This window comes from Plectropomus leopardus, chromosome 7 (genome assembly GCF_026936395.1).
Source record: "Plectropomus leopardus strain MGB_pleo_1.0 chromosome 7, ASM2693639v1, whole genome shotgun sequence".
NCBI classification, from domain to species: domain Eukaryota; kingdom Metazoa; phylum Chordata; class Actinopteri; order Perciformes; family Serranidae; genus Plectropomus; species Plectropomus leopardus.
Genome location: NC_142182.1, coordinates 18,143,901 through 18,160,520, shown reverse-complemented (window position 1 = coordinate 18,160,520; position 16,620 = coordinate 18,143,901). Strand labels below are relative to the sequence as shown.

The window sequence follows — 16,620 nt, the reverse complement described above, 5'->3', positions numbered from 1 at the left end:
TATAAGCAGGTGTTTATGCATAGCACTTGTACCATTGTGGTACTTAGCTGTACATATATTACAACTGACAGTTTTATCTAATAAAGTTTTTCCACACTGTTGAGTGTAGTCGAGCATTAGGGCATACAGACGCATTTCTGTCTGTCTCTTGCTCTTTCTGTATTCACTTAAGCACCCCACACTGTGCAGTATTAAGTCAAGCATGACAATTATGACTTTTCAACAACTACAGTGCCCCTGGAGGCATACTGTGGACTATTGGTTTTGACTATTCTATAAAACCCCTACTGGGAGCAGCTTCACATGCTGCCTTTGCTTTGACTTTAATACACAGTGGCATGATCAAGAACTGTCTAATCAAACTAAGAACATGTAAATGGAAAGCAAACTCACATTTTAAATTTTAACCAGTTCAAACTGTTTTTGACAAGCTGTTGAAGTCGAGCTGAAGTTTTGGGATTTGTACATGCTGCCTTTTATGCCTGTTTAATGCTTGCATATTTGCACAAAGTTTTACCATACTATGCTGTCTGGAAGCCAGATCCTGTGAAAGAGAAATGTGTTATTAAGAATTAAACTATCAAAGAAAATGTAAAATGATGGCTTAATGAACTAGTATTTTACTTTACAGCTGAGAGTCAACAGTGATCAATGCATTTAAATGAGTAAGCATGGACCCAAATTTTAGGCATTTTGTATGAATGATCCATAAGTAGTCGTTGATAAAAGTTAGTTAATTTAGATGTAGTGATGTCCATTCATTGAATATGCAGCAGTCGTCTGTACAACTAAAAAAACAGTCACTATAATATAGTTATCGTATTATTATCCCTGAGAGAGTCTAGAATTAAATCAGACCTGTGTATTAAATAATTAATTTGGTATTTGAGACATCCCTCCATGTCCTCCAGGCAGTATTAATGCTACTGAATCTGCTTGTGCTTTATATAATGTTTATACAGTTCTCTATTCTCAAGTGCTGCCTGCACTCTGATGCTGTTTCTAATCTGCTGGCTGGAACGTTCCACCAGATACTGATGAGAGAAGACTGTGCCCCCCCCAAAAACAATCCCATAGGTCATTTATACAAGCAGCTTTCACTACCCATATTCACGCCAACTGTTATGTGGCGACATCTAGAGGCCATAATAATTAGATAGAAATGAAGGAGTCAGGTGATGTAGTATAATAAGCGAAATAGTCTACATAGAGAGGAGGTCGGTGTGGACTGACTACTATCAAACAAACACAGCACTTTTAGCCAAGAGACTGGTTCATTTCCCATGTAAATACCTAAAGTCAGTGCTGAGTTTTTTAAAGTTAGCATCTTAGTTGTTTACATCACATATGTGAAGCACATAATGCACTTAACAAATGTACATAGTGCAAAGTATCGTCAATGGATTGTATGTTATCTAACAAATTAGTACCCCACAAATGGCGTTGTCACATTTCGTACTCAGTGTAGATATATGTACTTAATGTAAAGTTATATAAGTTAGGTTTAGGACAAGAAACACGGTGATGACGTTCCTTAAGATGTTACGTTTACTTGGTTTCACTTGTGACACAAACAACAGTCTCCTTGGGGAAAGTCCTGTGTTTATTTAACCCTTCCACCCCTCCAACCTGCCTTCTTATGTGGACTTTATACTACTTCCTTACTCAGTGCACTGATCATGTCTTTGCAGCCTTCATGGTGTTGTGGATTGTACAGGAATAACTTACTCATGATTATGTGTCTTATATACAAATTGTGGAGCATTAGTCTGTGTAGGTTTATGTACAAACAGTGCATGAGACCTGCTAGACGTAATGTACTTAACTCAAACCATAATCTTTCCCCAAACCCTACCAGGTAGTTTTCTTGCCTTATCCAAAGTACAATAATTTCAGATCATTAACCACACGTTTAAAATGATGACAGTGATATTGTAATTTTGTGTTGATTTTTTTTTTCATTTTTTGGTAGAGCAGTTAAGATAGGGTCGTATTGGTGAATGGGAACAAACAACACGTGTTTGTATGGGTTGGAGGACTTGGATAGGTGATAAGACAAAATGTACACAATGTTTTCTTCGTGTAGCTTTTGTTAGCAATTTTAGCTAAAAGCTTTTAATCATTTTTATTCATACAAGTAATTGTGTCTTGAGTTCTGAATGCTGCCGAAATTCATGTGATATACAATCAGTACTGTTACTGAATGCATCCTGTGCTGCGGACACAGATGGAGGAATGAGGGTGCTGCTGCTCTTTTAACATGCTGGTGACGCACACCTTCTGTGTAGACAGTGTTATATAATATGCGCAAGGAATTTGTTGTAGGGTTTTTCAGTTATTATCACCCCGTTGTGGGAGTGATAGTCCACAAATTGCAAGGAAGGACCTAAGGAGGAAAAACTTGACCAGCTCTCTCATATATCAGTCTTTTTTGGCACAGTGATATCCCCAGGGGGAAGATGGCATATCTGGTTCTGCTGGCCCAAGTGTGAAAAATGCATTTTGGATAGCCAAGAAAACACAGTCAAGCAGTAGAGATTCATTCCTTTAATGTAATGCTGTGTCAGTGTGCTCAGTATCAAGGCTGGATCAGCCAGGCTCCTTCTTATGGTCAATTACCTGTTATCTCATTTGTATGCAGTGATGTTAGTTTCAAACTCTGTATGCTAAACAGGTTACTCCACAAATTTATTAAACAGTTGTACCACAGGTGTAGTTGCTCCCATGAATAATTACAGAACTTTTCAATACATAACATAATAATTTACTCGAAATACTGAACTTTTCATCATAGTAAGTAGAGACATGGTCAGTGTGGAGGGACATGCCTGAGGCTATTGTAAGCTGGGCATGAAAAGAAGTGAAATGCAAAATATATCAAAAAGAAAACATATAAATAAAACCTTAAAATCTTTCTCAAACAGATAATAGGTGGAAATATATTCGTTGGAGCCCCTTAAGAGATGTGGGTAAAAAAAATACTTCAGTAATTACACACAGAAAATTATTTTTTAATGTTAGGTGTGGACTAGGACCTTTGGGCATTTCACAGTCGACAACTTTTTACATCATGCTGCTTCTGTTCTGCTCATGTAAGACTTCAAAATAATTAATGTCCAATCATTAATTTTCCATGTAATATGCCTTTGAGTTCAGTTTGAAGGCCAACATGAAAAATGGCACTTGCAGTCAGTTTGGGTGACTCTTTTTCAAAATGCGTTAATTGGTTAATTACATTAAAGTTTGGACCTCTATCTAACTATATGAATTTTGTAAAAGTTGAATCATTACAAAGTTTCTTTCTCTGCATATTAGATAAACCAGAGGTGTTTGATGTTGCACACTGTGGCAGCTATCAATATTCCTGTCCTGAATTGTATGGATGAAAAGAGAGGGGGAAAAATCCCATAAAATTAAACACTGTTATCAATGTGTCACCCTCCCACTACCACCCCCATGCATCTTGCTCTCTCCTCTGGTTGAATGCTAACCATGCTTAAGAGGCTGATGAAAGAAATAGATCACTTGCGTAGGTTGCAGTGGCCCAGATAAGGGCCTCATGTGGCTGCTATCCCACTGTAATTAACTATTGTCAGAGTGATTAATCATATGTCTATAGAGGTGGAGTTCAGGAGGCTACCAACGACCTGTGAGGTGAAGTGGAGCTAAAATGTTTGAGAGAGAGGAAGAGTTTGGAATCTAATTATTGGTTAAAAAAATCTGTGCCTTTATGCGTAACTAAGTTGACACATAATATTCTGTATTTTACACTGACATGGCAGCATCACTGGCATTCAAAAATTGTCTGTGAAACAGTCATATTCTGACATGAGTACCTGAGTTACTAAAGCTCATGCAAGGCACCACACCTGCTGTGGACCAGAATGAAACCCCTCTAGTGGTCGCGCATTTGCAAGGAAAAGCATACTTGTGATCCCAGCTTGAGGTTTGTTACTGCAAACTGGTTTCACTCCAGTTACTGACTTTACTTATACCCAATTGAGCACAGCAACGTAGCCAGCTGCAGACAGAATACCATAATGTGCTGTCTACTCGACCGTCCAGCAACGCATCACTTTAAGTTCTGAGCATCTGGAAAAAGGTTTATTAAAGACTGGTGGTTAAATAAAAAAATAAAAAAACACCAAAAAAACCATGAGGACAGCTGTTTGATGTAATACCCATTTCGCAAGGGATATCAATTAACATGTTTCTTTAGCCAAGCTGTTGGAATAGCCGTGGGGATGGCAATGTTGGTCTGTTGGTCAGTCAGCCCGTTCATCAGTTGAAAAACCTCTTTGGCCCAGACTGAAATATCTCAACAATTATTGAATGGATTGACATTTGTTTGAGACATTTACCATGAAAAGGATGAATCCTAATAACTATGGGAACTCTGTGACTTTCCCTCTAGCACCATCAGCGGGTCAAAGATTTTCTTATGAATCCCAATATATTTAGTGCAGACATTTATCATTTACAGATGATGTATCCTTTTGTGAATTTCCCCTACCACCACCATCAGACTGGCATTTGTGGTTTTGAGTGAAACATCTCAAAAACTGTTAAATTTGTTAGAGATATTTACGTCCCCCTGCAGGATGTATTGCTGATCCGCTCATCTTTTCATACATACTCCCTTTGCACCAACATTAAATAGGTTCTGTGCCTGTTCCCACACCTAATTTTGAATCAGTCGGAGCATTTTAACCAAAAATAAATTGGCTCCGAACCTGTAAATTTGGTTCCCAGCTGGAACTAAAAAATAGCAGGTTTTCCTTGACTTGAATTGTTAACCACATCAGTGGGTGTGTCATGTTATACAGGTTGGAAAGAGAAGCTCGAGAATGCAACAATAGAGTGCCCCAGGGATGACATTTTTCTGAAGGCCACCTCAGAAGCAAACTATGGTTTCCTCGTAAATTCCCATTGGATATTTCTTTTGGAGTTTGGATCATTGCAGAGAAAAAGCTCTGTGGTAAACAATTATGATACTTACACATTTGGTTCAGCAAGATAATCTCTACAAATGCACAACACTAAGGATTTCTTTTTTTTTTAAAGATCAGACAGGACAGTGTGAGTGTGAAAGGGGGAGATAGAAGGAGACGTGCAGCAAAGGGCTGAGGCCGGATTTGAACCCACAACCACTGCAATGAGGACACAGCCTCTTTACATGGGGCACCGCTCTATCCACTGAGCCACCAGGCTTCCCACTTTAATGATCTTTTAAGCGTAAATGGAGTCACCAGAAGCAAGGCTAACCTTAAGCTATGAATAAACTACACTACTGTTGCATTGCCACCACATTAATGCTAATTTAACCACTTGTTAACAATTGCCTTTTAAAGAAACATAAAACCTTTGAAATTTGCTAGTGAGGTAATTACTGATGTATTTTATGTCGTAGAATACAATGTGAAAGTCTCTTCAGTTTGTGTTAACCACAGATCTTATTTCAGGATTTTAACCAAAATCCATTTAGAAAACCCAATTCATTTGCAGGTTTTAGGACTCATTACCGGGGTTCTCTATCTAGAAGTTACGTGAGAAATCATCATAAAAAAGAGAGTGTAGTGGTTTCATTAAATGTTGCTCCATACTTGTTTATTGGGTGAAAACAAATATCTTAAATAAGAAAACAAATTCCTGCAGGTAATCAGTGCAATATGCCATCTTGTTACTACTATTTCTGTTGTGCATTGTGCAACATCCTCCATCGATGACAAATCATGATAACAGTGGTTCCACTTAAAACTTGTGGGAACGTGGGCTGGTTTGCTAGATAGCACCAAGGTACAAAAAGTCCTGAGCAGAACAGTTTCAAGAACCAAAACTAATTTGTTGTAAAAGGGATATTAGTGTCACAGATTCATCTGAAGATAGTGCTTGCTAAGGCTCAGCATGTTAGCATCGTCCTTGTGAGCATGTTAGTGGGCAGTGTGCTTGTTAGTAGTGCATTTATCTCAAAGCATATCTGTGAGTAAAAACAGCTTAACAGCTATGCCTTTTTTTTTATTCTTGCTGTCGCTGCTTTAGCTTAAACGATAGGTTTGCAAATTTTCAATGTTATCTTAAAACAATAATCAGGTACCAGTATGAACTAGACTACAGTTCGGGGCCGTATGTTTCTGTCCGAACCCTGATCCGAGTCAGAGAGAGTACCAAGCCCCAGACAGCTGAAACCTGAAATAACTTATGTGTTACGTTCTTTGTCGCTTAAATGACAAACCCCCAAAGCAAGAAGTAACCCAATACAGACAGTAGGTCCATTATTTTTATTTGCTTTTTACATATTTTCACAACAAAAAACTTGAAGCATCATGTCAAATAGGCCAAACCTGAATATTATATGTCCAAACATTTGTCCAAACCTGGCCTGTCCCATTAGGTTTGCATATTCATACTGCAGTATGAACACAGAAACTTTTTTGTTTCTTTGTTTTTAAGTAAGTTCCCATTCTCTGCAAAATTATATTTTTAAGTTCATCTGAAGTTTATATTAGGCTTTGGCTATCTGAGTTAGTCACATCATGTGGATATCCTCCTAACTTAAAACTGTTCTTTTAGTATAAAATTCCCTCTGTGTTCCTCCTGAGAGTCATTCTTTGTCAAGCTGCAGTGGAGGGATAGAAACAAAAAGAGATAATTTCTTACTGAATATACTATAACTTTGGAAGAAACCCTCTAAATCTGAATGACTAAGACTGCTAAATTATATTAACTTCAGATAAACTTTGGATGACATTTTTGTATGGAGCAAGGACTGGATCTTGAAAAACTGTGAAACCATATTCTGTGAGTGATGCTGACAGAAAACATTAGAGTTAAAGCTTTCAGTCTAAAAGCTTCATAAGTATTACTTCCACACATCAGAGGGATGCAGAGGAAATGAGTATGAATGGACTTTGACAATGATGGATGGAAACAGCAGAAGAAACAATCATGAGAGATTCATAGAAGCAAAGTAAACCTTGCATCCTGTAAACTCATATTTTATATTTGTTTTGTTATCCTAAAATAGAAATCTACCAGTACAGGAAAGAAAAAAATAGAACTTGATTAAAGAAAGAACAGACCCTGTTTGGAGGCCTCCGAACACACAGTTTAGTAGTCACGTAATTGGACTATATTTTCAGAACCAAGGGCAAAAGAAAATTTACGAATATCACGAAAAAAAGAAGTTTCCACTAAAAGAAAAAAAAGAAATAGGTAGAAAAGTGAAGCAGATGAAGGCATAAATGTGAGAGGAATAATGTTGCTCTTGTAGAAATACTGTCACTACTGGATTTTCATATCACTCCAGTTTGATTTTTTTTTTCCTAAACCTTTTTACGTCCGTCATCATTTCTCTAAACCTTTAAAAAGAGGTCTGAAGAATAGCCAGTGGTTTGGTGCGAGAGCGAGCACTAGTAAAGGCCCAGAGGAGAACAAAGAATCCACTGCCAATTTGAATATAATATCACACCTATTCAGAGAGTTAATGTGGTGTCTCAGATGTCAGGCTCTCTTTCTCTCTCAGTTTGTTCTCTTCCTCTCCTCACTTATCCCTCTCTATACCTCTCACCCTCTCTCTCTTACTCTCATCCTCTCCTTTCTCCTTGCTTTGTGCCGGGATCAGCCCTTACTCGAGGGGCTTTGATGAAATCCTTTCAAAGCAGAATGTGATGGTCTGAAATGTCATTCTCCAATCAGATGTCTCTTAAACAAGGCCTGTCATATCATTTGGTACGCTCGACCTCTTTGTTCGATTTCCCGTTAGCTTTTACAAACACAGTCGCACAATGAAATCGCATGTGCCTTCTTGTTTTTTCTCCTACTTATGTCTTACAACGAAAATTATACAGTGCTTTAAAGAAGAAAGCAGTTCTGATTTTCAAGTGGTGGTTATGTTGATTTCTTTCATGCTAATATTCATCTGAGTTGCTCTGATAGTCTGAGAGTTTACCAAAGGTCACACGTTTTCACTGAAGCAAACTAAAGGTTGTGGTGAGTCAGTCACTCAGCAGGAACAATAGTACCAGACTGTTCAAACTTTGTCTCCTACATGTGTTACATGCAGCAATAAGTCCTACTGTGGGGCTGGGTTCTATGGTAGTGTCAATACTCAGATATGAAAGTTTTCAGCAATGCTAGCAGCATCGCCCTAGGAATGGCAGTGGCAATTGGTCCTTCATAAGTATTACATGGATTGCCATTAAAGTTTTACATCACTCTTTGTCTCTAGAAAAATATGTTGGTGAGCCCCTAGCTTTTCCTCTAGCGCCACCTTGAGTTTGACATTTGTGGCGCTTAGTACAACTGTCACATGCTTGGTGCTGAAATCTTATAGAACTGTATGTTTCACAATTTTTTCATAAACCCTTAATGTTTCATTTAGCTTCATCCTTAGATCAAATTTGGAATATGTTCAATATTTTGAATATGCAGCTACATGTGGAAACTACTGACATTACCATCAGCCTCTACTGTGCTCTGTGATTAATGCTGACGAGTATGTTAGCTTGCGCACAATATGTAGAGAATGTTAAACAATACATCTTCTAAATGTAAGCACTTTAGTATTGTCATTGTAAGCACGTTAGCATTATTTTTAGTTGAGTTTGGTTAATTTGTGTTAGGTTGTATGATCTAAAGCGTCTTGATTTTATGCAAATGGGTTGAAGCGACATTTGCAAATATGATATGTTATGGCAAATCAAAAAAATGTCTACATTGGTCAACTGTGCAGACAGCTTCACAGCATTAAATTTAACTTGTATTGCATCAGTAATAAGAAATCTAACAAAATAGAATGGACAAATAGAGCCTTTGGTGTCTGACAGGCCATGCGCAATTCATTCCCAAGCCGTGCACGGGCTACATTAAGGAGATAACATTTCAGAGGAAGAGCACTTTACATTGTGTTTCTTTACTAGACAGTTCATGTGTTTTTTATAAGGGGGGTGATGAAAGGAGACATGGCAGTTAGTCTCTCAAGTAAACTAAAACTGTGCCAATACGGCAATGTTTTTGAACTTGAAGCAGACAAAAGAGGTGTCCTAACTGTCCCCAAGCAATGCAGAGTGCAGTTTTAAGCTCAATTTGTTAGACACCCTGTTTCTATTCTTTGATAGTCAGATGCCAGTTTGCTGTTGGGACATGGTGTCATTATGTTCTCTTCAGGAGCAGCTGCTGAATAAAGTGTGACATATAGTAGTAAAATCAGTGTGCCGTACCGTTCCATGATGAGTTTGGCGTAGGGTTTGCTCTAAGCACCACTATACTAAGGCTTTTCCATATGGATATTTAAGTAAGTAAGTTTGTCAAACATGCAATACACATGTTAAACTGATATTGCATTGCATGTTGCAGTGCATTTTACTGCGTTCCACTGCTACACAATACATCCAACAAAACTCTCCATGCATGTACAAGCAATTCAGCAACTAATTTCATTAGATTTCCAATGCAACTTGCTTCACAACATTTGTTTGCATTCAACTTTTTTATAAAATGATAATACAAGATCATCATAATCACAATATAATTAATTATGACGTGATAATACTGATTCATACTGGAGGACTTCTCTGGTCTTAAGAGTAAATACTGGAAGCCAGCTAGCTGAAAAATGTGCAGTATAAAAGACAGTAGATATATAGAGAGGAAGTGTTGCTGTATTTTGGCCACCAAAGCTTAAAAATGATTAGCATTCATTTGATTTTGTGTGCTTATGCCCACAGGAGAAGTGGCCAAACAAATAACTTTTTCCATTGATTGCAACACTTTTGCTCCCCACTAAAGTTTAATCAAGTGTTTCCAGACAAATTAACAAGGAGCTGAAAATGAAGGGGCTGATTGTGACGAGTATCTCAATCAACACTATGCCAGTAGATGTTTTTTGACACCTGGAGGGAAAATTCCCCATTGCTGTAACTCTCTCTAGTGGATTTGAACATCTTTCCTTAGCCAGGTACTGCCAGGGAGTTTATAATTGAGTTGAGACTCAGGAAATACTCATTAAGACGTTGTCAGTCGCCAGAGGAGGCCACGCTCAATGTGTTTAGACACCACTGAGACTGCAGGTAATTCAGAGCCCCTCTCTTCTCCAGCTGGAGGGCAAAAGTGTACTTCAGTGTGCAGGTGTGTGTGTGTGTGCAGGTGTGTGTGTGTGCATGTGTGTGTGTGAGTTTTACAGTCAGCGTGTGTGTGTGCATTCATGTGTGATTGTGTGCATCGATTTAATAAACTCACAGGTCCATAGAGCACCATCTGTCTGCACAATGTTTGATGGAGCAGGAGCTGGTTGTGAGGGACGCCCCTGTCACCCAATATGTGTGACAAAGTATTGGTAGAAACACCTGTTTACTGTCTCGCTCTCTCTACAATCTCCACTGAAGCAGCTGCTTAAGAGGATGGAGTTTATGACCGGGGGGGGGCACCTCTCGAATGGTCATGTGGTCTGTAAATAAAAATAGATAGTTAAAAGACTAAACTGTTTACCGCTTTAAGTCAGTTTGGTTTTAAAGGTTCAGCAGGTAGGATTCAGAGAGATATCTTGCCAGAAATTGAGCATAATATAATAAGTATGTTTTTGAGTCTATAGTTACTTAAAAATAAGAATCATTATGTTTTTGTTATCTTAATATGAGCTGTTTTTATCTACATAGGGAGCAGGTCATCATTAAGGCAATTCAAAGGCGGCTGGGACATGGTCTTTAATCCCATCGGAGCTCTGGGGTATGATACATGCGTGATGTACGTGGAGCTGCGATGTTGGAGGGTTACAGCAGACGGCGCTACAAATAAAGGCATGGTGTCTGGTGGCAAACTAATCATATAGAGAGCTTTTTTCTTAAGTTAAGGATCTTTTCAATAATTGCAGAATTGTTATTCTTAGTCATATCTTTCTATCTTTTTAATTTTTATTTTTACAGATTTTTTTTGGGGGGGTGGGGTGTATTTGATCTTTATTGATAGGAAAGCTCAGACAGATGGGATAATGGGAGAGAGAGAGGCGATGACATGAAGCAAAGGGCCGTGGGCTGGAAATGAACCCGGGCCACTGTGGAGGATTCAGCCTATATGAGGCACATACTCCACCAGGTGTTTAATTCCACACACTGTTCTTTTAAGGGATTTTATGTATAGGATTTTATGCATGTCACCTAGTATGCTGAGTTTTATGTAAATTATGTAAAGACCTCATCCATTTTACATTCAAAGGTCCACTTTTGAGTATTCTGTTTATAAAATGAAAATTCCAAGTAAGTCTTCTATATATTACGACACTCCTGACCTCAATATGTCATCTCAGTGAATAGTTCATCACTGCGTCTCCGTTCCAGGTGATGTGATAATTAAAACAAGCCTCAAGGTGTCAACCCATTGATCATTTGATCTCCCCCTGCCTGCCATAGATGAAATTGATTAGAGCACTATCTATGATGAGGGAAAAAGTCGGATGCACACACACACACACACACACACACACACACACACACACACACACACACACACACACACACTGACAACTGCCATCACTGCTCAGACACTGAGCAGAGCGGAGGATTTGTGTACAATGTGAGGGGATGTTGGGTCACAGCTCTTTTTCTGTAAACAATATCATGAAAAATGATCAGGTTGACTGTCTGCGTATAAAGATCAGGGACATGATGAGGCAGAGAAAATGGTGTAAACACTGTGGTGTCAGTGTGGAGTGTGTGTAATAAATGTAAATGCAATTGAAGGGAATGAATATTCCAAACAATTACAAATTTGCTTTCATTCATGCCAACCGAATGAAAGCATAAAAATAAACATCGCTTGAACTATTTCACTACTATTGCTGCTTAAATCCAACCATGTAATGCTGTAAAAATTACTTGAAATTGAAATGAACCTTTCACTAGCTAACAAAACACTTTACAGGGAGCTTGAACAGTCGTTTAGTGTAATCACACTGTAAAAGAGGCTCAGCCTTAGCTGTACCTTAGTGGCTATCAGCTGGCCTATAAATGCTCTCCGAAGGCATATATCGTGCTAAACAAGGGCCTAATGAAAATCCTGTCTGACAAATAAAACAATGAGAACTAAGAGCAAAAATGATGGAATAGCTTTCATTGTCTGTTTATAAAATAAGATTTGTTTTTTTTATAATTAAATCATTATTATTTATAATTATAATTATTATTATTTTAATAGCAAATAGCAACCTGATTTTTCTTTCCGTCATGTACGTATTCCACTGTCGTGTGCATCTCACTCCTCCGTGTTCATGCCGGTCGATGAGAAGAACACACATGCACTCAGAGGTGAATCTACAATGCAGGAGAGAGCTCCAGCAGCATTTTCAGTGAGACAGATGGATGAAGTTTATTAAGCATGTGACAGTTAACACCCCCAGTAGGGAGAAAAAACACTGCAGCGGATAAATAAATGTTAGCTTTAGCAGCCCCTACGTCCTGTTATTTATCCACCAGAGTCAACATTTCTATTAGGCATGAATTATGGCAACAAATGATTACCCCTGCTATGATCATTATGAATGCCTTCCCCTCACTGTATATGTATGAACTATATTCCTCCAATTGTTATATAGATTACAGGTTCGTGCTTTGGAAGGGCTACTTTGTAATCAAGGACATATCCCTCTCCTTTGCTTGTGTAAGAATGTAGAACCATCAGGCTTAGTTTGTGTTGTAAGTGTGAAGGACAAAAGTTAAGTTTGGATTTTGTTAATTCCTTCATCTCCAACATTGAATCAGCAACAAAAATGACTAAAAGTAGGTGTGAAGATTCTGAAAGCTTGGCAAAGGCCACAAAATCTCTAAATCCCTCAATGATCGCTCTGATTTTACAGATTGTATTCAGGGAAAATAGTTTGTCTTTTCAGGCAGGGCCTAGAACTCTTGATCTTTGATGCCCCAAAGCATTGTGGAAGATGTGTGTGAAAACCAGATCTGAGCCACTCGGGAATCTTTACAATGGATGAGTGTAAACTGTGCATAGTGTGCTTATACTTTGATCCGGTACTGCATAGCTTTAGGGACCATTTTTCCTCTCCCTTTTTCCGCCCTATCTGTTCTTACATGTATGAATTTCAAAATGTGGATTCCTGACCTTTCCCTGGAGATGTTATGAGTGTTTACTGGAGCTTTTAACACTGGTACATGAGCGTGTGGGTGCATATTTACACAATGATGATTTTTTTTTCCTCAGCCGTTATCCAGTCGATTTGATGGTGGATTCAAGCCTCTAGTGGACTATTAGAGGAGCTTTCAAGCTTTTTCAAAGGGTCTTACAGCAATGTAAAACATGGCAATAAGTGTTAGCTTTTGCTTTGGATGGATTAATTTAATTGCTCTTAATCATTCATCTAGTAATGATTTTTAATGATTCGCCTCTCAAAAAGATTATCTGAAGGTTATCACCGCACACTAGTATGTGTATGAGTGTATGTATGAGTCCTCCCTGATGCAGCTAACTAAGCTAACTATTGTATGACCTTGGTTTTGTCTGTCATTTCACGAAAGTAATTGTACTTGCACTTCCATGCACTTATATCTCCTTTCACTGTTGTTTTCTCCTTGATAGCCTTCTGTCAAAAGTATTACTTAAACAATTCTTCGTCTCTCTGTCCAGACTTTACAAAACTATCCTTTCTTTAATTAAGCTATAAATATTTATTTTTGTTTCATGTTGACATCCACTGTATATTTCACCTTTTTAACTCTGAATCACCGTGTGCTTATTCTCCAGACACTGCCGACCACAACATATGAGTTAGAGATTGTGGCCAAGGACATGGCAGGAAGTGAGGTGGGCCTAACAGGAACAGCCACAGCTACCATTACCATCACAGACAAGAATGACCATGCCCCTGAGTTCACGCATCCGCTGGTGAGAAACATTTTTCTCTCTCTGCTTCTTTTGATGTTGGCTTTTCTTTTATATCCCATTGGTGCTTGCATGTTACATCAGACATTACGTGGGAAAAATGTTTGTTTACCCCTCTGGGGAGGTCAAAGGTCAGGGTGAGTTGAAGCTGATAGATATACAGCATTTTATCAAAGACACAGGTCATATCAACGGGGCAGATACTTCCAATAATAAGCTCGAATCAAGGTCTATTGTTTGGGAAGGGCTCTCTGACTAATTTGTTGTATAACTGAGGTATGTTGTGAGCCTTGGGAAACTTTGATGATGATTTGATAGTAAATATGACATTATTACTGTGCAGGTTGCTAGCAAATTTCCACCAAGATTGTGGACAGTCCCTGATTCTTGGTGGCACTCTTATATTAAAAGTTATTGTAAATTCTTAAATAAAAGAAAAAAATGCAGGTATTTAAGTTCAAATGATAGCTGTGTGGTGGGCCAAGGTGACAATAGCCAGGCTAAATGAAATGCACAGTAATGGCTCACATGCTATGTTTAAAATAATGCACATTTCCGCGTTACTTTTTATGCCTCTGTATTGGTGATAGACACGGCATGTTTTCAGGTTATCTGTCTCAGTCCAATTCTGTTGAACACAATATCTGAAGAATGCCATGAGGGAATCTCCTCAAATTTGATACAAGCGTTCACTTGGACTCAGAGATGAACTGATTAGATTTTGGTCGTCATAAATTAAAAGTCAATGTGACTTGCATCCATCCCATTCTTGTGAATGTGATATCTCACAAACACTTTGAGGGATTTTTTCCAGATTTGACACAAACATCCACTTTGACCTAACAATGGGATTTGGTGGTCAAAGGTCAAAGAATAAGGAATAAGTATGATGAAATTTCACACAGTTGTCTAAGAGGATAAAATGTGCTGGCATTTTAGATGTAAAAAGTCATCTTCACTGTGACATCGTAATTTTCTGTAAAAACATTTTTCTGGCCAATATTTAATATTGTATCTCAGAAACAGAAAGGGACACATTTGGTTGCAAACTTAACTGGTAACATTCATCTTTAGTGTCCACCTTAAAACGGTGCTGATTGTTTAGATCTCCTGTGCAGCTGATGGGGGTGAAGCATCTTTGTTTTCAAAGACATGGATGTAAACTGTCAGCTTGACTGGTGTGCGGAGGCATACATCCTCATGGTGGTATATCTAGTTTCTGTTTTCGTTAATTGAGGCCTGCTCTAAATGTTTCCCAGCTGATCTGGTCTGATTCAGCACTGGTCAGAAACAACTACCAGGATGGCCACATGATCAATCAGAACATATAGGTCAACATTTCAAAAACATTCAGTTTCAATAACAACAACAACAAATATTATTGTATTGGATGCAGTGTTCTCTGTCTTAGTAACGTGCATTTTCTATAAATCTTGACAAGACAAATATCTCCACATCAAAGAGCCAACTTAACATAGAACACCAAAACATATATATGTTACAATGGGAAACAAAATGAGACCATCTTGTAATGGGATCACTCCAGCTGTGATTTAGCAACCTGCAACTTGTGTGCCAGGGACAAACCTTCCTACTTCCAACTTCCTTGGTTGAAATCACACCCATCATCCAACTTAGCCCTTATTTGATGTCAACTACACACCTGTAAAGTTTTGTGACTGCATCTTGCACAAATGTGACACTATTATGTTGACAAAATATGTGCACAATTGAACACACATACAGATCTTAGAACCCCTCAAAGCCACATCTGTAGTAGTTCCTGCTACAACAGGACCACATTTTTTCCAAGATGACACACAAACACAGACTCCTGAGTGGAAAAAAAATACTAGCCATTATGATTTGTCGCAGCTGGTAATTAACCCTCAGCAGCACTAATATCAGAGAAAACACTTAAACGCTGCTCTTTAGGAACATCTTTTTTTCTGCCTCCCTTAGTTGCCAAAGGTAAAGTACCATTTCTTAACTCAGCACATAGAGACCTTTGCTTTCTGTGTAATTGAAATTGTGGTTCTGTGTAGTACTCTTTGATATGGATATAGTCCAGGAGCTTTGGCTTAATCTTATCCTTCCATTGTTTCTTATGGCTCTCTAGTATTTTTTGTTTGAAATCATTTATATTACACTGCCATTTATTCCTGAAATTAATATCTAAACTAAACTGAAGCAGGAACATCTGGACTTACAACTGTACCCAGTGGTTCCATAGCCAAACTACGTCACATCTCTGCTTTACAAGACATGACACCCAAACCAAGTGCCCTTCAAATTTCATTACTTCAACAGCACAGTCGTATCTGACTAATCTGTTGGAATAGTTAAGATTTGCTGACAGTAGCTAATCAGTGGTCAAAAGAGCAGTGAAGTAGATGCACATGGAGTTAATTAGTGAGTAAAGGCAGCATTTCTGTTAAAAAGTGAAAGTCAGAGCAACAGATTGGTTCAACATGACTTTGATGTTGCAGAGAGGAGATGAGTGGACATGTGTTTTATTCTCAGTTTATCAGGACATCAGGTAACACAGAGGAAGTGTTCAGATTGCATTACCAGAAAACAGTGCTAAAAGCAAATTGAAAAGAGAGCAGTAAGTCACCTGTGTCATGCTCCCCCACACGTACCACCACTTACACATTTCATGCACACATGTTTTTACCTACTCAAGGACTAATGTGCAGTGTGACCTTTCACTTCCCCTTACAGAAAAAAATATATATT

At 38.3% G+C, this 16,620-nt stretch overlaps 1 protein-coding gene across 1 annotated transcript in view; it reads left to right on the top strand.

Annotated features, from left to right (window-relative positions):
• The window catches only part of cdh13 (cadherin 13, H-cadherin (heart)), a 368,162-nt gene that overhangs the window by 270,738 nt on the left and 80,804 nt on the right, over positions 1 to 16,620 (top strand). The window contains exon 9 of the mRNA XM_088080115.1: positions 13,744 to 13,884. Within this exon, the coding sequence (XP_087936241.1) occupies positions 13,744 to 13,884 (141 nt within the window). The remainder of the gene's footprint in view (positions 1 to 13,743; positions 13,885 to 16,620) is intronic.